This window comes from Quercus suber, unplaced genomic scaffold (assembly GCF_002906115.3).
Source record: "Quercus suber isolate HL8 unplaced genomic scaffold, Cork oak 2.0 scaffold_359, whole genome shotgun sequence".
Taxonomy (NCBI): Eukaryota; Viridiplantae; Streptophyta; class Magnoliopsida; order Fagales; family Fagaceae; genus Quercus; species Quercus suber.
Window position 1 is genome coordinate 400,872 of NW_027069811.1, and position 22,576 is coordinate 423,447.

A 22,576-nucleotide genomic window follows, 5' to 3' on the forward strand; every position below is an offset into this window, starting at 1 on the left:
GATCATAAAGTATACGCTACTTTGGTATATCAGGAGTGAGATCTAAAGTTACAATCAAAACCTCAGTATGTTCGACAGCCATATTTATTGTTCATGGAACATATATTCTCAAGATGGAATTCATAGTCTCTTAACGGAGATATAAAATATTCCATTAAGATAAGTTTAATGGGTTTGTTATTCAGAATGTTAGGCTTAACTACTTTAGTAAATAGTTACTAAAGTGTATATTTATAAAATTAGATTTCATAAATATATGATGAATAATTTAATGGATTAAACTGGGTACTCAAGGACTAAGATGTAGTAATTTACAAAGTGACAGTCTATATTCATGACTTTGTATTACTACGAATATTTTATGAAGGGGTTGCATGTACAATAAAATCTTGGAATATAATTTATTAATAAGGCTCAGAGTGTAATTATATATATATATATATATTTTATGGGAAATTAGAAAGAGATATCATTCCATAAAGAAATTGGATTACAATAGAGCCATGAATGGAAAGGATTACATCACATCATCTCTAAGAATGTTCAGAATACAAGGGGGAGAGATTCCTTTCCAAATTTTTTATTGGCTTGAAGATTTTGCTTCTTTTGCTAGTGAGTGAGCTGCTCTGTTGCCATCCCTTTTCAAGTGATGGAAGGAACAAAGACTAAAGGTGCTTGACGCCTCCCTGATATCCTCAAGAATGTGGCCAATGTCGCTACCAGCAGCCCCAGAATTTAAGGCAAGGATGATAGAGAGAGCGTTGGATTCAAAAATGGCTTGGTCAACCCGTATCTCCAAGGCAAAGAGGACTCCATGGAGTAGCGCATAAGCTTCTGTAGTTTCAACAGGGAAGCAGGAAGGGAGGACCAAGCTAAGAGCACCAGTAGAAGAGCCCGAGAAGTCCCTAATGGCAACACCAATGCAGGAGTTGCCTCCCCCTGCATCAGTCGTGTCGTCCACGTTGATCTTAAAGAAGCTAGGAGGTGGAGAAGTCCATTGGTTACAGGCCGAGAAGAGGGAAGTCAGGGAGCTGAGCCGAGACTCCTTGTAATCAAGAAAAGCTCTTTTTGCAGACTCCCAAATCTGGATGCCGAGTCACTATGAGTAGCTTGGTTTCGGTTACCCCAAATTGACCATAATACCGTGAAAAAAAAGGTCCAATTCCCTTAGCATGCCTAAACCAATAAACTTTGAGGCAAGGTCCATGAAGTCTGCATTGCAGGTTAGTAAGTTTACAGGGCAGTCAGACCAATAAGCCCAAGTGTTCTTAGTATGTGAGCAGTGGAGCAGAGCATGTTAAATGGATTCTAATTCTTTGTCACAAAACGGACAAAACCCAGATAAGTTTAAACCACGATGTCTAAGATTTTGCATGGTAGGAAGGCCATTTCTATGCACACGCCATGCAAAAATCCGAACCTTTGGGGGTACATTTAGTTGCCAAATTTTTTTCCAGAAGGAGGATTGGTTATGCTCAGATGTGCTCTCGCCAAATTCATTTTCCTTAACCACATGCATAGCTATATAGTACGCGCTCTTCACAGAAAAGGAACCCCTTTTGTTTCCCATCCAGATGAGCTGATCATTAGGGAGGCTATAGCAAATCGGAATTTTGAGAATAGAGTCAGCTTCAAAAGGAAAAAAGATAGGCCTCACCAAATCTGATTTCCACCATTTTGTATCCTCGTCAATGAGTGAGGAGACCATTGGGAAGTTGTCGAAATTAGAATAAGGCGAGACCACCTTGTAAGTTGATGGTGTTGGAAGCCATCTATCTTCCCAAATGTGAATCCTTTTGCCATTTCCCACCCTCCAACGAGTGCCTTCTCTAAGAACCCGTAGGCTGTTATGAATGCTCCTCCAAGCGTAGCTAGGATTACTTCTAACCCTAGAATTTAGGACATCCTCATAGGGAAAATATTTAGCTTTATAGACTTGAGCAACCAAGGAGGTGGGGTTTGTGAGAATCTGCCACCCTTGCTTTGCTAGAAGAGCAAGGTTGAAAGCTTGGAGATTTAGAAAGCCCATGCCACCAAATAATTTGGACTTACACATCTTTTTCCAACTAACCCAAGCAATTTTTGACTCTTAGTTCCTTTGGCCCCACCCAAAGTTCCTCATCATTCTTTCCAAGTCATCACATAAGGTTTTAGGAAGTTGGAAGCAGCTCATGTTGTATGTGGGTACCACTTGCGCCACGGCTTTGATGAGGACTTCACGACCCCCAATAGAGAGAAGTTTCTCTTTCCACCCCGCCAGTTTCTTGCCCACTCTTTCCTTGATCTTGGCAAAGACTTGGGTTTTCGATTTCCCAATCAAAGAGGGGAAACCGAGATATTTCTTGTGCCGAGAGTCCTGCATCGGGCCAAGAATGTTAAAGATCACATCCCTAGTAGCAGAGGAGGTGTTAGGGCTGAAGAAGACCGAGGACTTGTCAAGTTTGATTTTTTGGCCTGATGCTGATTCGTAGGCACTGAGGATGTTCATAAGCTCGTTGCATTCTTGGGAGTTAGCCTTGCAATAAAGGAGGCTGTCATCTGCAAAGAAAAGGTGCGTGATGGGAGGGCAGCCCTTACAGATGGAGACCCCATTAAGAGCTTGGTTTCTCGCAGCTTGGTGGATAAGCGCAGAAAGACCTTCAGCGTAAAGGAGGAAAAGGCCCGGTGAGAGTGAGTCACCTTGTCGAAGGCCCCTAGAAGGAGTAATGCATCCATAGGCTTCCCCATTGATGATGATAGAGTATGAGACTGTTGAAATACATTGCATAATGAGAGAAATCCAATTACTATGAAAACCTAACTTTTCCATGACTCTCCTGATGAAACCCCACTCAACACGATCATGCCTTGCTCATATCGAGCTTAATGGACATAAAACTATCTTTGCCCTCTGTTTTATGGTTCAGGTAATGCATAAGCTCGAATGCCACTAGGACATTATCAGTTATGAGTCTATCAGCTGTGAAGGCACTTTGATTTTCAACTATCACAAGAGGGAGGACAACTTTTAATCGGTTTGCAAGGACCTTTGAAATGAGCTTGTACGTGACATTGCATAAATTGATAGGACGGAACTCAGTCATCTTAGTGGGATGCTTTGTTTTTGGGATAAGAGATATGTTAGTTTTATTAATTTCAGCCATTGATAAATTTGAATTTAACACATTTAAGACCATATTAGTGATATCTCCACCCATAATACTCCAATATTTTTGGAAGAAAATGGCTGACATACCTTCGGGGCCTGGAGATTTGGTCGGATGAATTTGATGGAGGGCTCTCAGAACTTCTTCGCTGGTAAAAGTCTTGGTGAGCTTGGCATTCATATCATCAGAAACCTGAGTTGGGATGGTGTTAATGACTTCCTCAATTCTGCTTGGGGAGCAAGTGGTGTAGATTTTGTGAAATAGTCCACTGCTATGCTAGCTATACTGTCTCTGTCATCACACCAGGTGCCATCATTCCATAAACCCAAAATGGTATTCTTCTTTCTTCTCTCTGAAGCTCTAGTGTGGAAGAACTTTGTATTTCTGTCACCTTCTTTGTACCAGTGAATTTTGCTTCTCTGGTGCCAAAGTGTCTCCTCACTATCTAAGAGACTATTTAACTCTTTTCTCAACTCATTGATTTCTGCACTATGTGAGCCATCCCTATCTTGTACAGTGAGGGTGTGTAGTAGTTTCCTCTTCTCCTGAATCTTCCTTGGAATATTTCCTATAACCTCTTTACTCCAATTGGATAATTCAGAGTCGCATAGACTAAGATTGGCAACTATGCCTTCTAGGGAGTTTGAAATACAACCACTATTCCAAGCAGCCTCCACAATGCCATGGCAGTCATCCCGTTTGGCCCAGAAAGCTTCAAAGTGAAAGCGGCGTTTCCGAAGAGGGGGAGGTGCTCTTGAGTCAGTGATTCTCAGGAAGCAGTGATCAGAGGTGGAGTCGGTAACATGATGAACTTTGCAATTACTGAACTTGTGAAACCAATTTGAGTTTGCAAAGGCACGGTCCAGGCGAAGATAAATCTGGTCATTGCCTTCACGCATATTGCACCAGGTAAATTAGGGTCCAGAGAAGCCTAAGTCCTGAAAACCGCAGTTATTTACCATCTCCCGAAAACCGTCCATTTGATGTTGAGGTTTTTAAGGGCCACCTAATTTTTCAGAGAAAGACAATATTTCGTTAAAATCGCTGCAACAAAACCAGGGTTAAGAAAGTTGGTTGTTAAGATAAGAGAGGAGTTTCCAAGAATCATTTCTTAAGTGAGATTCTGGGTGGCCATAGAACCCGGTGAATCTCCAGGTGAAGTTGCTGTCCTGCTCAGAGATAATAGCATCAATGTGATTCTGAGAGTATGATTTGATCTCAAGCTTGGCATCTTTTGACCAAAAGAGAGCAAGACCACCACTTTTCCCTTGGCTAAGAACTATAAGGCCATTAGAGAAACCCAAAATAAATTTTATTTTCTCCATACGTTTATGTTTTGCTTTGGTCTCCATTAGGAAGACTAAATAGGGAGTCCACCGTCGCACGAAATCGCGCAGCGTATAAACTGTCCGGAGGTTCCTAATTCCTCGACAATTCCAACATAAGGCATTCATTGTGCCCGGCGGTGCTGCTTAGCAGCTACCGCCGATACTGCAAGTGAAGATTCCATGCTTTGGAGGTGTATTTCGCACATCCTTTTGTGTGGGAGGGCTCCTTCAAGTTCTTCAGGAAAAACTAACTTACCAGGCCTTTTCGATCTTGAGAGACCGGCTTTCTTTTCACCGTGGGCCTGTTTACCTTTTTCGCGGGCAATCCTCTTTAAATTTCCCTTTCCTTTCGGCTGAGAGATATTAAGTGGTGAGATGGGCTTTTGCATGGGAGTGGGTTCCTCAATGGTGGGTTTTATTGGACTAGTGACTTCTTGGGCTTCATGATGTAAGTGAGTTGTGAAGCCCACTCCAGAAGCTTCATCCCCAGCCGCATTGCCCCGAGGCTTCTGTCGTGTCTCTGTCACGTGGAATGCAAGCTGTGTTGGGGAGTTTGAAAACTATACTTTACCTATTGCTTTCCTGAAAACCCGCCGTTTGGGGAACTTCGTTTTCGTTTTTGTCAGGATCCTTGGGTTCCACAGCCTCTCTGTTTTGAAAACTTCCTTGGAATTCCGATTGTGCCCCTGGGTTGGAGCTTGAGTGTGAGGGGTTCTTTGTTACCTGTTCGGATCTCATACTTAAACAACCTAAACATTCCTCATCGAAGCTCCAGCTATATGAAGACTTTGGTCTGTCGGCATTTATTTTCCGGTTGCCATTTGCCCTTAGCCAATCTCCGTACTGTTTGGGTGAGTTGGGATTTCTGGGGTTTGGGCAATGCTTTGTATCATGACCCAAGAAGCCACACCCGAAGCAAAAGGAAGGCAGCCTCTCATATTTAAAATTGACCCAAGTTTTTTCCCCCTCATGATTAAGAATGTTGCCACCTCTATGTTGAGGTTTATTGAGAGGAATGTCGACCCGGATTCTCAAGAATCTTGCTTGCTCTGTTACCCACATGCGTTTGTCCGTTTCTTAATATCTCCCTAAGCTGTTACCCAGATCTTTCCCAACATCCTCACAGAGGTTCTCAAAAGGAAGGCCCCAGATTTGGACCCAAAAAAGAGCATGAGTAAAATTTATGTTTGAGACCGAGAGGCCCCTTTTCCATCTACAGAGAAGAAGCAGATTATTTTCGAAGTTCCAAGGGCCGTTTCTTTCAATCCATTCCAACTGGAACTCAAATGAGAATTTAAATTGGTAGATGTTTTTTCCTACATCTATGATTCTCAGATCTGATCCCATTTTCCAAGCGGCTCTAAGGGTGTTTTTTAAGGCGCATTGATTATGTTGTCTGTCAGTGAGAAGCTTACCAAAAAGGCTTAAAGTGCACTCCTCCATCAGGTCTGGGCTATTCATGGAGGAGATTTGAATGTCTTCTTCTTCATCTTTTGTGAGACGAAGATGTTGCAGATCTTCTAAGATGGTCATATCCATAGGTACGCAAGGCTTTATGGGTGATCCGTAGTGATTGGGGTGAAGAGGTTTCAGGTTGGTGAGGGTAGTAGGAGTATGGGGTGGAGGTAGATCCCTTAGCGAGAGGGAGGGTGACTCGTGTATGGACAAGAGGAGAGCTCCTGTGGAGAGAAAAGGCTCCTACAGAGGGAGAGCAGATTCTCAGAGTATAATTATATTTATATAATGGTATTAAATATAATTAATGGTAACTTTGAACTTGTCAAGAGTTGATAGAAAAGCCCAAGACCCATTGGAGCTCGTTGTCTTATTTGTTCCCTTCTGGTCCCACTCCAAGCCACATACTAAAACCCAATTGGAAAGGCCCCAAGGCTAGCCCAATTAGATAATCAGTTATTAAGAGAGAAACATACAAATTTTTTTGTAAGAATATGAATAGTATGTATGTGAGTGTCTCTTTAGAACATACACATATAACTAATTGAGAGATCACACTTCTTGGACATTAAGTAGAATTGAAGTGAAGATCAAAAGTGTTATCAAGAACTTCTGATCTTCTGCTTTGAAATTCACCACACCAAGGTACATTCTCTTGTTCTTATATTCTGAAATTTACATAGTATATGTTATCAATTGCGAATGAAGTAGATCCATTAATTTTTCGCTACATATGTTTTGTATGTGATACAAACTTGAATTTTTTCCATCATTCTCTCCTACCCCACCAAAAAATAATCTCTCTAAAATGGGAGAGAAAAGAGCGTTGAAGATCAAAGGACTATTTTGTCTCTTGCAACATTACTACTGTTCAATGCTCGCTCAGCCACTTTTGTTTTGTACTGTTTAGACCTTTACTCTTTGTCCAATATTAACGTAACTACATGAAGCAAGCAACAACAATTTTATTTATTATTATTTTTTAAGCTTGTCTATTGCCCCTTAATTGTGCTATATTATTTCCAGCGCATTTAAAAAAAATATATATATATATATATATATATATATAATTATCTCATTTCTTTTTTTAATTAGGGATTTTTTTTTAAATATGTTATTTTGACCAATTTAATAAATCACATCTTTTATACATAAAAACATATAGATAGAGAAAAAAAAATTAAAATAAAGTAAAAATTGTGTTGTGACACTTTTATAATGTGTCAAATTATTTCATAAATTTTTTCTCAAAAAATTATTTCTTATATACTTCTATTAAAAAAATGATTTCTTATATATTATGTAATAAAGGTATAATAGTAAATTCGTACATACTACACTTTCTATCGTGTCATTTTTATTCTCAACCAAACAAATAAGTTTTTTATCTCTTCATTTTTTCACCCCTCCAACCAATCAACGTAAGAGAAAACAAAAATATTTTATATCCTCACCTCTATCTTCTATCCTCTTAACCAAATGTACCTTTAGAGCTTTAGCCATAACATGACATGATGATGTGATCCAATCATTTTTTTTTTTTTTAATTTGGTGCTTAGATCAAATCACCATGAATCAGTAAGAGCGTTAGTATTAGTGGGGTTAAAAAGCATACTACAATGGTGGAAGGAAAGCCAAAAAAATTAGCTTTTGAGCTATAGTGCATAGCCAAAGATTGATGTACACTGTAGCTAAGAAGGTTAAAAAAAATTATTTTATTAAAAGTTATATTATTTTATTGTGCTAGTGGTAGTAGTTGTTATTTATTGTAGTAAATATATTATTTTATTATTGTTTATATTATTTCATCTATATATATATATATATAAAGTTGAAACTTTTAGAACTCTCACAATTTTCTATGTCAGCACAGTATTTAAAAAAAACATATAATTTTTAACTTCAGTACAATATTTAAAAAAAAACATAAAAAATATAATTAAAAACAAAAAAAAGAACGTAAACATAAACATAAGCATAAGCGAAGAAAAACCTTTTCTAAAACCCAATAAAAACCTAATATAAAGAAACATAAGCGCAAAAAAAAGCTTTGCCGTTCCTCTCTATTCTCTATTTCTCTACCTTCTCCTTCCCCAAAACCCAACACTGAAAATCAGTCCTGCTAAGAAGCCATCCCCACACTGTCAAGTCCGAGATAGAAAGAAGGCATCACCAACCATAAGGCTTCACAGTTGGAGAGTTTTTCCGGAAGCGAAGGTGACGATGGGACCGCAAGAGAGCTTGAAGAGAAAATCAAATCAGACACCGCCACTGCTGGTAAATAATTTTCTATACCATTAACATATTAGGAATTCATGACCCTATATTATATTTTGATTAGGAATCCATAACCCTAACCAAATTTGATTAGGAATCCATAACCCTATATTATATTATAAATAATATTTTGTTTTTAGGGATTATTTGTTACCATGCAACTCACGGCTAAAAATTTGTATTTTTCATTCCTCTCTTTTGAAATTTTTTTGCTCGCTTTACAATTCTGAATTTTTATTGCTCTCTTTATAATTCTTTAGTTTTTTTGGATTTAATTTTGTGAATTTTTATCTGGGTTCATATGGCTACCGCTTAAAAACTTGATTTTAATGTATAGTTTGGGGATTTAAATTCGAAAGTCATAAGGAATTTTAATTTCTAATTCTTTGAGATTGTGTATTTGAAATTCTTTTATGATTCATATGTTAGATATTGGGATTGGTATGGGTTTGAATTTTTTATGATTCATATGTTAGATATTGGGATTGGTATTGATGGTGGGATAGGTTTATATTGTAGAAAACAACATTTAGATAGTTTTGGAAATAGTTGATTGTATTGTACAATTTTTTTTTTTTTTTTTTTTTTGGCTGCACTATTGTAACAAGGTCTAATTTAGGATTTAGGGAACATTCAAAATGCATCAATTGCTCTTATTGGAGTGGTCTATATTGCACATGTGGTTTGTCACTCTTAAAGAGCATGATGTGCTGTGACGTGCTAAAAAGTACTTCTCTTTGTATTGGACACTAAATGTGCAGCCATAACTTTTAATTGTTGCTTGAAAGGTGATCCACAATATTTTATCTATGAATAAGCTCAATCTTTACTGTAGGAAAATAATTCCATCATTCTCAAGTGAAATATGTGGGGATAGTGCAAAATCAGTGACACATGAAATATGGGAGTACGCAGAAGCGCCTGAAGTCTAGAGACTAACCATGATGTTTCCATAGGTATAGTGTTATTAGCAAAATGGGCATGTCATGGAGGTGGAGTTCATGCTGAATATAGCCTGGCTGTTATGGTACAATCGGAACCAAAGGTGGGTGAGTGAAGCTAGACAACAATGAATTTGGAGTAGACAGCTTCTAATCTTGATATGGAAATTTATGGAAGCTTAGAAAACTAATCAGACAAGAGTGGTTGTTGAAGAGTGTAGATAGAGACCTCCTGTAGGTATCAGGTATGTATTACAAGCTAATCGAGATCTAACATTTTAGATGGTTTTTTAGGATCATCAAGATCTATTATTGCTTAAATTTTATAAATTTTTTCTGCTATTAGATAATGCAATGGGTCTGAATGATTGATAGGATGCTTTTAAACCCATATATAATGGCTGCATGATTATGATTTTTAGTTATTAGAGTTCTGAAATTACTAGAAGTTAATTTGTAATATCAACATGTTTAATGTTGGCGATGCTCTTTTATTTGTCAGAATTGAATTGATATTACTATTTCATGAATAATACTACATTCTTACATGAAAGCATCTATTAGTGGAGAAGGTTTTGAATTGACTACTTAATTCAACTGAATGTACATTGTATATTATGTTTGATAACATTCGTTAGCAAAATATGAAGATTATCTGTTATTCATCCTCTCAATAAATATGTAATCCTTAAAAATAAGTGATTTTTGTTATGATAAGTAGAAAAGCTGAAAGCACTACTCTGATTTGGATACATTGTCATTGGCCTTGATTTTTTATTTTGTTGTTGGAAATGAATATAAGTAGACATGCATATATTTACTTACTAATTTGATTGTGTTTCGGTATTAATCTCAGGGGGGTTTATGCACTTCTGCCCACTGTGTAAGGTTAAATCTGTAGAACCTGAACATGTTTCACAAGGATGCAAAATTATTGACATTACATATGATTTACAATTACTATAATGACTTAAAAATAACTGGGGACAGTTTTATAATCTTTAATAAGAAAGTCAAAAACCTTAGCCTTTGTCATAGCATGAGCAAACCTACCTTTCAAATTGGTGAAGAAACATTAGACACACACCTTTCAGTTGCTCGCACATTCCAGAATTCCATATCCCAAAGGAGCCAATTCTTCAGATTTCATATTCAAATTTCACGTGATTGTGAAAGAAGCATCTTTAGAGGGACTTCATGACTACTCTATACTTGCTTTAAACCAATGTAATATTTTTTTTCCTTTTCTTTCAATCTGTGGTTTTTTTTCTTTATTCTAAATACCACTTAGTATTTGCAAAGTCTTAATTATTAATTTATTATTTACGAGTTTGCTATGAGAAGGTTTTGGTGTTCTATTTTGGGGAGTCGGCATTAATAGTATTGTGGTAGTCCTACACTCTTCAGTGTTTGTTATTTTTAGTTATTGTTCATACCATGTGTTCAGTGAAATTTCTTTTAGAAACATATAGGAAATTAGCATGCTGTTGTGACTAATGGCTATTAGAAATTTTTGATAAAATCACGTTTCTATGCACCAATTCTTTTGGCTTTTCTTCATTGATAAAGTGGGCTACATCTTCCATTACATCTGCGTCTTGCTATTTTCCCAGGAACATATATTTGCTAAATGAGCTTCTATTTGTTTCAAAGGAAAATTATTTATTTTCAACAAAAACAATTGTTTAACAACTTGCTCTGTTGGGTTAAATTGTTGTAATTGACTGCATATATTTTCATTCATAGGAGATGCTTAATTCAAGGGCTTTTCACCCTTGAGGGGCTAAGTGGTTTACTTAGCACCCTGTTACTATGATTGACAAAAGAGGTTGAACATGACCTAGGTGCTCTAGGAGGGTGCCATTTTTTTTCCTTCTGTATTCCTAAAAGGATTTAAATTCTTGACATCTAAAGTTTTTGATGGCATGATTTGTTTCCAATCTAAATTCCAGACCAAAAGGATTCTAATTTTGTTACAATTGATGATGGTACTCACAAAATGGTGAGAGATTAAAAAAAAAAAAAAAAAAGCTTCTACTTTTTGATAAGTGAGATTTAAAGTTTAAAAAAATAAATAAATAAAACAAAAAAAAAACTTAAAGAGTAGCATAATCCTCACATGAGGCTTTTTTTTTTTGTGTATATTGTTACTTTTTAATTGATTTGGTTGTTTGTAGTTCTTTTGGGCACTTATATATATATATATATTACTATGAATGATGCTTTGATGAACATTTTCTTTCATTTTTTTTTAATTTTCTTTTAGGTTTGGGAAGCGTTGTAGACTTTGCATTTTCTTTTCTTTCTTTTTTTCGGCTAAATTGAAGTAATTTCCTATTTGTAGTAAAAAAAATTTAACTGAGGTGTTGGTCAATTATATTTTGTACAAATGTAACTTTTGCTTGAAACCACCAATTGACAATTTTCATTCTTAAAAATTTTAAGTTGCAGGGGATGGGATAAAGAAGGAGGATGCTTGCGTCAAGACCATCAGGTGGAATACTCTCATGGAATTGAGTAATCATGATAACTCTTGCAGCTACTATTGTGTTATGATTCTGCTTATAGGAAATGGAAAAGAAAAAGAAATGTGGTCACTTGAAGGGGACCAAGCCTCCATAGAAAGAGATAGAAAGATGAGAGTAAAAGAATGCTTAAGTATTATTCATTGTCCCTCATACAAAACAAATCCTTCCCTTTATATCTGTGTAACTTCCCTAACAGAATGCTAGTTATTTCCTTACTGTCACACACGTGCTCTTGCTTAGTTGTTATACACTACACACACATGTGCCACTTGTTTATCTAATGTACAATACAATGCTATACAACACAAGTGTTTATCTACTATACACTACAATGCTATACAACACAAGTACAGATAAGGTTCCTAACATTACCCCTCCCATTCAAAGCACCTTGCCCACAAGGTGAGGAAAGGCAAGCTGCAACTGGTGCAGAGATTCCCAAGTAGCTTCAGCAGTTGAAAAGCCCAACCACTGTACCAAAACCTCAGTAATGACCCGAGATCTCAAAGCTTTTGTCCCAGTCTTCAACACAGCAATAGGTTCTGAGAGTAACTATCCTGACTCATCAACAGGTGGTAAGGTGGGAATAGGAGTAACATGTTGTCCTAGCTTCATTTTTAAACAAGAAACATGAAACACTGGGTGAACTTTGGATTCAGCCGGAAGATCCATCTTGTATGACATAGGACCAACCTTTTGTAAGACTTGAAATGGACCAAAATACCTTGGTGAAAGCTTCCATCTCCCCTTGGAAGCCAAAGACTGCTGTCGGTATGGCTGCAATCTTAGAAAAACCCAATCTCCAACTTCAAATGATCTATCCTGCCTGTGTTATCTGCTTGAAACTTCATTCTAGCTTGTGCAGCAACCAAGTGAGTCTTCAAGGTGTCCAAAACAAGTTGTCTCTAACATAATAAGGAATCCAAGGCATCCATCCTAGTAGTGCCAGGAATATAAGCTTGCAACTTGGAGGCAGGGAAACCATACAAAGCCTCATAGGGAGACAACTTTAAACTAGTGTGAAAGGAAGTGTTGAACCAATACTCAACCAAGGGAAGCCAAGTTGCCCACTGATGTGGTTTGTCACTGGTGAAAGCCCTCAAAGACTATGCTAAGCACTTGTTAACAATCTCAGTTTGCCCATCTGACTGAGGATGATATGCTGAAGACATAGCTAAGTCAGTTCCTTGAAGCCTAAACAATTCTAACCAAAATAAAGAAGTGAAGGTAGCATCTCTGTCACTAACTATAGATGTAGGCATACCATGGAGCTTGAAAACATATTGCATGTAGAGGGAAGCAATCTTGGCTGCATTATAGAGATGAGAAACTGGAACAAAGTGAGCATATTTAGTTAATCTGTCCACAACTACTAAAATCACCTCATACCCCATAGACTTAGGAAGACCTTCTATGAAATCCAAGCTCACATCTGTCCAGGGAGTGGTGGGAATTGCCAGTGGCTAAAGCAATCTAGCTGAGGAAGTAGTGGCAAATTTTATCCTCTGACATACAACACATTCCCTCACAAACTTCTTAAGATCAGACTTCATTCCAGGCCAATAAAATTCCTTTTTAACTCTTTGATAAGACTTTAAGAATCTGGAGTGACCAGCCAAGGGGTTGCTGTGGACATGATGCAAAAATTGAGATTTGAGAGAACAATGTGGACTGATGTAGGACCTACCCTTGTAAAACAATAACCCATTCTGGAAAGTGAATCCTCTAGGTGGATTTTCAGCTTGAATGGCAGCAAATATGCTCTGAATAGTGTCATCTTGCAAGTAATTATCCTTTAATAAGGACAGCCAAGTAGGATTAGGTATTGAGAGCAAAAATAAGCAACTAGCCTTGGAATTAGAATCAGACTGTGACAACTCAGAACTGAAGGTAGGGTGCCTAGAAAGAGCATCAACCACCCTATTGTCACTGCCTTTTTTATATTCCACAACAAAAGCATAACCTAAAAGTTTAGCTAGCCATTTTTGCTGAGATGGAGTGGCAATTCTTTGTTCCAACAAGAATTTTAAACTCTGATGATCAATCCTAACCACAAAGGGTCTACCAATCAAATAGAATCTCCACTTTTTGACTGCAGTAGCCAAAGCCAGTAACTTAGTCTCATAGGTAGACAGGTGAAGGTTCTTCCCTTTCAAAGCTTGACTGTGAAATGCAATCGGTATGTGGTCTTGCATTAGTACAACCCCTAAACCACAACCTGATGCATCACATTCTATAACAAATGGCTTAGAAAAATCTAGAAGAGCTAGTACAGGAGGCTTAGTCACAGCCTCTTTCAACTAGAGAAATGCCTCCAAAGCCTGTCATTCCATTGAAATGCATCTTTTTGAAGAAGATCAGTTAAAGGTTGGGCAATTGAGCCATAACCATTAATGAACTTTCTATAATTCCATGTCAAACCTAGGAAACCCCTTAAAGCCTTCACATTTTCTGGTATTGGCCACTGGAGCATTGCAGAAATTTTCTTAGGATCAGCCTTAACACCCTCTCCAAAGATTATATGGCCCAAATATTCCACTTCAAAACACCCAAAAACACATTTGGACTGATGAGACAGCAAAACCCATAAAACAATCCCTTTTTTTTTTTTTAGAAATATCCTTAAATGAGAAACATGATCATCCTAGCACTTACTAAAAACAAGGATGTCATCAAAGAATACTAGAACAAATTTTCTCAAATAAGGTCTAAAAATAGAATTCATTAATGCTTGAAAGGTGGATAGGGCATTCCTCAGCCTAAAGGGCATGACTAGGAACTCATAGTGTCCTTCATGAGTTCTAAAGGCAGTCTTGGGCACATCCTCACTCTTCATTCTTATTTAATGATAACCTGACCCTGAATCAAGTTTAGAGAAAATGGAAGCACCTACTAATTCATCCAACAGTTCATCTACCACTGGAATTGGAAACTTATCTTTAATGGTTGCCTTATTTAAAGCCCTATAGTCAATGCACATCCTCCAACTACCATCAGTCTTCCTTACAAGTAAGACAGGTGAAGAAAATGGACTTTGGCTAGACTGAATATAACCCAACTGCAACAACTCATTCACAATTTTCTCAATTTCATATTTTTGGAAGTAAGGATACCTGTAAGGCCTTTCACAAACAGGTTGGGAGCCTTCCTTGAGGATAATGCCATGCTCATGACCCTTAACAGGTGGTAAACCAGTGGGAACAGCAAACACTTCTGTAAATTCAACCAATAAGGCAGCAAGCACCTCAGGCAATTGAGACGGAACAGTGGTAGCAGCAGCTGTAAGGAATGCTGAGATATGCAGCACCAGGCCTTTCCTTTCTGAACCACTAAGAAACCTATCAGCCTCTGCAGATTCTGAAATGGTTGATGGAGCAGTCTATAATCCTTGCAAAAACACCCTTTTACCCAAGTACATAAATTTCATGGTCAATAACTGGAAGTCCCAGCTAATTTCCTCCAAAGTACTCAACCATTGAGTACCAAGAACCACCTCACAACCTCCTAAATGTAAGACATTAAAGTCTATGACAAACTAATACCCTTGTATAGCAATAGTGACTCCTGGACAACTACCTAAAGTCTTGATGATTGTGCCATCAGCTACTTTAACCTATAATACCCAAGAGGTATCAAGTTGTAGCTGCAATCTTGGTAGAATAGAAGCATCCAAGAAGTTGTGGGTACTCCCAGAATCAATAAGAGACACCACTTCTTGTTTCTTGATTCTTCCCCTTACCCTCATGGTCTTAGAAGTAGGGCACCTACTAATGCATATAAAGTAATCTCAGCTGGGTCAATGCCATCCTTGCCAACCCCACTCCTCTAAAATGTAACTTGAGGCTCTAACAGCACCTCATCATCAGAAACCTCAACTAACTGCACACCTGAAGTTCTAGGTTCTACTTCCATGGATATTTCCTCCAACAAAAACAGATTAGCTCCCTTGCATTTGTGCCCCATCTGCCACTCTTCATCACAATTGTAACACAGCCCTTGTCCTTTCCTCCATTTGTGCACTAGTTAACCTCTGCAATGGGACCTTAGTTCTTGGCTCCACCCTAGCTTGCAATTTAGGGGCACCCAAAATTGAAGCCTTCCCATTATCAGTTACACCTCTAAATCCCTTCCTACTATTGTTAACATATTCTTCTTGAATTTTTGCTAAACCAAAAGCTTCGTTAAGGGTTTTAGGAACTAACATTCTAACAGGCAATCTTATCTCATCCTTTAACCCACTTAAAAAGCAACTCAATTTGTGAGACTCAAATAACCCCATGATTCTATTAGACAAAATTTCGAAATTACCTTTGTAAGCCACCGCAGAAGTCATCTGCTTGAGTCTTGTCAATGCTTCCATAGGGTCATCATAGGCAGTGGTCCCAAATCGAGTCTGCAAAGCTTGAACAAACACTTCCTAGCTTGCAAACCCTCTTGCCTGTTCAACCTCCTGAAACCAAATTAGAGCTTCACCATTAAGATGTTATGAAGCCATTAACACCTTATGATGCTCCGGAGTGTTGTGATATGAGAAAAATTGATTGGCTCTGTATACCCAGCAAGTAGGATCCTCTCCTTGAAATCGTGGAAACTCAAGCCTCAGATTCTTGATTGGTCCAAGTGGTAAATGTTCATGGCCTTCATTAGAAACCGTAGCATTAACCCTTCCTCTACATTGTGGTGATTGTTGACGTTGTTCCACAGAATCAGCCCACTTCTGCATAAATGTGGTGAGAGTTTGTAATTGCTTCTTGATTTCTTGGAGGGTCTATTCATGGTTGTCAGTAATCTTGGATAAAGTAGTAATTTTTTCAGAATTCTGGGAATTTGATCTTGTCTCAGTCATTTTGCCCAATCTTGGATCGTTGTTCTAATACCAAATGTTATGATTCTACTTATAGGAAATGGAAAAGAAAAAGAAATGTGGTCACTTCAAGGGGACCGGGCCTCCATAGAAAGAGATAGAAAGATCAGAGTAAAAGAATGCTTGAGTATTATTCATTGTCTCTCATACAAAACCAATCCTTCCTTTTATATCTGTGTAACTACCTTCCCTAACAGAATGCTAGTTATTTCCTTACTGTCACACATGTGCTCTTGCTTAGCTGTTATACATTACACACACATGTGCCACTTGTTTATCTGATGTACAATACAATGCTATACAACACAAGTGTTTATCTGCTATACACTACAATGCTATACAACACAAGTGCAGATAAGGTTCCTAACATATTGGCTTGCAAGAAGGAATGGGAGGACCTGCATTTTTTTTTTTTTTTTTTTTATAGTAGTGGTTTATCCTAATAGTTTAGTTTGATTTGCATTTTGCTTGCATCCCATTAAGTTGAAATGTTCCCTCAAACATCACTATCTTAGCTTTAAGATAAAGATAGACCTAGCATTATTAGTTACTATTACTATATAATTTTTTTTCAATGGCTTGTTGTAGTAATTGTGGAAATTGTTAACAGGTGAATAAAAGCATTTAGAGTGTGCAACAATTTGATATACAAAATCTGATGTTTAGTAAGCATTTGGTTCCAAGAACACTAAAGCCAAGAGTGTGAAGTAATTGCATGTTTTTTGGGGCTGTTTGCTTTTCTGGCTTTATGTCAATTGGGCAAGAGCTTTTTATGGGATGCTACGCTTCTAAGTACGCATCTAAACAGGTGTTTGGTATAGTAGCAATATGAAGTTGAGACAACTAATAATGAAATTGAAAATTGGAAAATGGTTTGTTGCGCGCTTTAGGTGGAAGTTGAATCTAAATTGGCTCTTCGATGAAAAGTTCATGTAGAATAATTGTTTAAATTATTTTTTATTTTATTATTATTATTATTATTATTATTATTATTTGTTGAAAATTTTGATGCAAACTTTGACCGGTATAAAATGTCATTTTGGTCAATTTTGTAAAAAGTTAATTAGCCATTGAAACAAAAGTGTGTAAATATTAACTGTAAACACATCCAATTAAGAAAAACTCCAATCCTCTAATACAACCTTAACTAAAAGATAAATGCTATAAATTTGTAAAGTTATTATAAAATGTGATAAAAGATAGGTTTTTATTTAACAAAATTAATGCATATCTGAACCTCTAAGAACAACTTTTCACAGTTAGATTTTACGCAAACTCCTTTGTGATCCTAACACATTATGCCATTAAGAAAAATAAATTTTAAGATGTTATTAAGAAGAAAAAAAGTTTAAGATGTTATAAAACTATAGATTTACTAATCAAAATGATGTTATACCCTTTTTTTTTTATATATAGTGTGGGGTCAGTTTTCGTAGCCCAAGCCCAAAAGGTATGGGTGAAAGGCCCAACGAACTCAGGACAATGAATTTGTAGAGAGTGGGCGAAAGAGCTGGGTAGGTTATGAATTAAACAATGGTTGGCTAAGGTACTTAAGATGGTGATAACATAAAATAATGCTTGAACAACTCCATGAGTGAATGTCCAAAGAGATGTTTTATTGAGTGAACAGTAATTACAACGTTCAGAGCTACAGTAAAATTTTTCTTTCTTCTCTCTTCTCTTTTTTCTTCCTCTCCTCTTTATCAAGGACCCTTTTTCTTTATATAGCACCATTTCCCATCATCTCCATCGTCCACCTGTTCTTCATCTGTGTATCTACTTAAGTACATGTCACGTCATGTGTCTACTTTAGTTCTTTATGAGTGGCGGTAGCTGAGGTTACACTGTTCAGAGGTCTTCTCCACATAAATGCGGCCAGAAAAGCTATTGCAGTACATTAAATACGGTGGTAGCAGCTTTTCCTTTAGATATTTCTTCGTTCTGATCATCTCCAGACTTACCCAGAACTTATCATTATCATTGGGATTGCTAGAAAGATCATTCGGACCTTCCATACGTCTAATTGATCAAGGCTATTTGTAACTGAGGAGTAAGACATCTTTGGACCAGTAGTGACCTCTTCGGACGGTACTCCCAAAGAACTAAAGTAGACACATGACGTGACATGTACTTAAGTAGATACACAGATGAAGAACAGGTAGACGATGGAGATGATGGGAAAGGGTGCTATATAAAGAAAAAGGGTCCCTGATAAGGAGGAGAGGAAGAAAAAAGAGAAGAGAGAAGAAAGAAAAACTTTACTGTAGCTCTGAATGTTGTAATTACTGTTAACTCAATAAAACATCTCTTCGGACATTCACTCATGGAGTTGTTCAAGCATTATTTCATGTTATCACCATCTTAAGTACCTTAGCCAACCATTGTTTAATTCATAACCTGCCCAGCTCTTTCGCCCACTCTCTACAAATTCATTGTCCTGGGTTTGTTGGGCCTTTAACCCATACCTTTTTGGCTTGGGTTATTAAAACTGACCCCACAATTGGCGCCGTCTGTGGGAAGAGCTTGTGCAGGGGCGAAGACAACAGTAGGTAATGGCTGGACACGGTCAACAAGAAGCGGAGTCCAGGGCATCTCAGCACGTGGACCCTTTTCTTAATCTAGAGCGAAGACAAGACCGCGAGGGTAGCATACACACCGTGCCCCCTGGTCAGAACCAATCACATGGCAGGAGTCGCATGTCCCATGTAGAGAAGAACCGAGATTTGCAGCAGGAGGTTGAAAAGCTAAAAAGGGAGTTGCGCCATGCAAAGAGGAAACGGGCTTCCTCATATTCTGATGATGACCCTGATGACGAGCCGGACGTCACTTATCAACATAAATCCAGGACACCAGCCAGCGAGTCCTATACCTATGAAGAGAAATCTCATTGCAAGGGGCAACGCAGAAGTCCATCACGTGGAGACATGGGAAACAACGCTATGAGCAGGGCTCTAAATCAGATTTCTAGGTCACCCTTCACGCGCAGGATTGAAGAGGCAAGACTTCCTCGGCGCTTTAACCAACCAACGTTCACCATCTACAATGGTAAAACAGACCCCGTGGAACACGTGAGTCATTTTAACCAAAGGATGACTGTCTACTCCAGGGATGAAGCTCTGATGTGTAAGGTTTTCCCTTCCAGTCTTGGGCCAGTTGCCATGAGGTGGGTCGATGGACTGAACCCAAATTCCATCAGCTCTTTCAAAGAGCTCACCCAAGCTTTTGGTTCACGTTTTGTAACCTGCTGAAGAGTGGCCCGACCTTTGTCTTCTCTGCTGTCTTTGAGCATGCAGGAAGGAGAAACCCTGAAGGTGTATTCGGATAGATATTGGGAGATGTTTAATGACATGGAGGGCAATTTTGATGCAATGGCCCTAGAAACGTTTAAGCTCGGTCTCCCTACTGATCATGATATAAGAGAGTTGAAGATGACCAACAACAAGGAAAAGGTAAGGAGAAGGTTATCCCCCAAGAGAGGAGGGATTTCAGGTCGGATCGATACACCAACAACAAACCGAGGAGAGATTTTCCTGTGCAGTCAGGAGCAGCCAATCCCTAGACTGTCAACACCATATTCAGAGACCCAGTCCATCAAGTTTTAGAAAAGGTCAGGAACGAGCCGTTCTTTAAGTGGCCAAATAAGATGGTTGGGAATCCTGATAGACGTAATCGCAATCTCTACTGCCAATACCACCAGGATCATGGACACACGACTAAGGACTGCAGGAGTTTGTGGGTTCATTTGGACCAACTAGTCGGCGAGGGGAAATTACGACATCTCTTACATCATACCAGTGGCTGAGGAGGTCCGATGAGTGCGAAGTCTCGGAGGGATGATCCTTTAAAACCCCCTCTGGGAACTATCAATGTTATCTTTGCAGCCCTAGGGAGAACAGAATCCTGGCCATCCAAGGTCATGTCGGTAGATCGGTTACCTGCAAGAAAATCTGGCCAGGGTCCAAAGAGGTGTAAACTGGATCAACTAGTTTTAGGTTTCTCGGACACGGACAAGGTGGGCACTATCCAACCTCATGATAATGCGTTGGTCGTCACCCTCAGAATTGGGGGGTATGATGTGAAATGGGTGATGGTTGACCAAGATAGTGCTGCAGAAATAATGTACCCTGATCTCTACAGGGGGCTGAACCTCAAACTTAGTGACTTAACACCATATAGTTCTCCGCTGATCAGTTTCGAAGGAAGAGTTGTTACCCCGAAAAGCTATATACGACTACCTGTGCAGACTGGCTTAGAGGTGGTGGAGGTGGATTTCATAGTTGTGGACGTTTTTTCACCCTACACGGCAATTGTAGCTAGACCTTGGCTTCATGCGCTGGGGGCGGTTTCTTCCACCTTACATCAGAAAATCAAATACCCATCCGAAGGCCAAGTTTGCAAAATCCGAGGGGATCAATCCGTAGCTAGACAATGCTTGGTGGCTGCCATTCAGCATGAGCTAGGAGTCGGATCATCAACCAGAGCCGAAAAGGGCTTATAGCAACCAAAGCATCGGTTATTGCCCACTGAAGATCCGGACAAGGGCGCAGGGTGTGAAGATTTGACAAAAGTCATCATTGGGGATAATCTCGAAAAATTCTTTCAAGTCGGATCCTAGTTACCTTTGTAGGAAAAAGAGGAGTTAGTGCAACTTCTTAAGGAAAACCTCGACGTATTCACCTGGAACGCTTATAAAGCCCCTGGGGTGGATCCGGAATTTATATGCCACCATTTGAAAGTAAACCCCATGATCACCCCTAAGAAGCAGCCTTTTCGGCGTCCATCTAAGGAACACGCTGAAGCAGTCAGAGAAGAAGTAGCAAAGCTTAAACAAGCTGGAGCTATTAAAGAGGTTTTCTACCCAGAGTGGTTGGCAAATACTGTGGTGGTGAAGAAGAAGAGCGGGAAATGGCGAGTATGTGTGGACGTCACTGACTTAAATAAGGCATGCCCTAAAGATCCATTTCCTATGCCAAAAATCGATCAGCTAGTAGATGCCACTGTCGGACACCCTCGAATGAATTTCTTGGACGCATTCCAAGGCTATCATCAGATACCCTTAGCCCTGGATGACCAGGAGAAGACTGCCTTTGTAACTCCCATGGGTAACTACCACTATAAGGTGATGCCATTCGGCTTGAAAAATGAGGGTTCTACTTACCAAAGGATGATGACGAGGATGTTTAAACCACAGCTGGGAAGAAATATTGAGATTTACATAGATGATATGGTGGCGAAGAGTAAAGTGGTGGCCGAGCATGTGAAGGACCTAGAAAGCACCTTTGAAGTTCTTAGGAAATACAAGCTACGCTTGAACGCTTCTAAGTGCTCGTTTGGTGTGGGATCAAGCAAGTTTCTAGGATATATGGTGACTCACAGAGGAATTGAGGTCTACCCTGATCAGATAAAGGCCATCAATGAGTTGCAAGCTCCTCGGAATCCCAAGGAGGTTCAGAAACTGACGGGGATGACGACAGCCCTAAATCAATTTATCTCTCGATCAGCGAATAGGTGTCGGCCTTTCTTTTCCTTGATTAACAAATGGAAAGGGTTCGAGTGGACAGAAGAGTGTGTTGTGGCCTTCCAGCAATTAAAAGATGATCTAGCTCGACCACCAATCATGTCCAGCCCTGAACCCGACGAGGTCTTGTTTGCGTATATCGCTGTAGCTCCCCATGCTGTAAGCTTGGTGCTGATCCGAGCAGATGGCGGTGTGTAGAGGCCCGTTTATTGTGTCAGCAAGTCGCTGCATGAAGCCGAGATCCGTTACTTACCATTGGAAAAGGCTATTCTAGCAGTGGTGCTCGGTACACGAAAGCTCCCACATTATTTCCAAGCCCATACAGTCATTGTTCTCACCCAGCTTCCGCTCAGGGCTATACTCCGAAGTGCAGACTACACTAGAAGAATTGCAAAATGGGGGACAATCCTAGGGGCTTTTGATATCAAGTACATGCCACACACCTCGGTCAAGGGCCAAGTGCTTGCTGATTTGGTAGCCGAGTTCACGGAGCCCCAATTAGAAGAAGTAAAGCTGACA

The 22,576-nt window shown here is 39.0% G+C and overlaps 2 protein-coding genes and 1 long non-coding RNA gene across 3 annotated transcripts; 1 reads left to right on the forward strand and 2 right to left on the reverse strand.

Annotated features, from left to right (window-relative positions):
• Window positions 1–580: 580 nt before the first annotated feature.
• LOC111986467 (uncharacterized) lies at window positions 581–2,056 on the reverse strand. Its single transcript, XM_024018101.1, has 2 exons — window positions 1,421–2,056; window positions 581–1,084 (listed from the first exon to the last, which is right to left on the reverse strand). Exons 1-2 carry the CDS (start codon window positions 2,054–2,056, stop codon window positions 581–583), a joined length of 1,140 nt encoding a protein of 379 aa, XP_023873869.1.
• Window positions 2,057–3,322: 1,266 nt separating this feature from the next.
• LOC111986468 (uncharacterized) lies at window positions 3,323–4,045 on the reverse strand. The gene has a single exon (XM_024018102.2). The coding sequence runs from the start codon at window positions 4,043–4,045 to the stop codon at window positions 3,323–3,325; it is 723 nt and encodes a 240-aa protein (XP_023873870.2).
• Window positions 4,046–7,933: 3,888 nt separating this feature from the next.
• LOC136061874 (uncharacterized) lies at window positions 7,934–11,896 on the forward strand. The gene is made up of 3 exons (XR_010623725.1): window positions 7,934–8,206; window positions 9,042–9,392; window positions 11,593–11,896. It is a non-coding gene; the product is annotated as an uncharacterized LOC136061874 (long non-coding RNA).
• The last annotated feature ends 10,680 nt before the right edge of the window (window positions 11,897–22,576 follow it).

Bases quoted from the DNA above. Each gene is read 5' to 3' on its own strand.
- LOC111986467 (XM_024018101.1), bottom strand. From the start codon at position 2,056: ATGTGTAAGTCCAAATTATTTGGTGGCATGGGCTTTCTAAATCTCCAA. The intron at 1,085-1,420 runs GTTCGGATTTTT...CTCGGCATCCAG, and splicing joins AACTAAATGTACCCCCAAAG to ATTTGGGAGTCTGCAAAAAG.
- LOC111986468 (XM_024018102.2), bottom strand. From the start codon at position 4,045: ATGCGTGAAGGCAATGACCAGATTTATCTTCGCCTGGACCGTGCCTTT.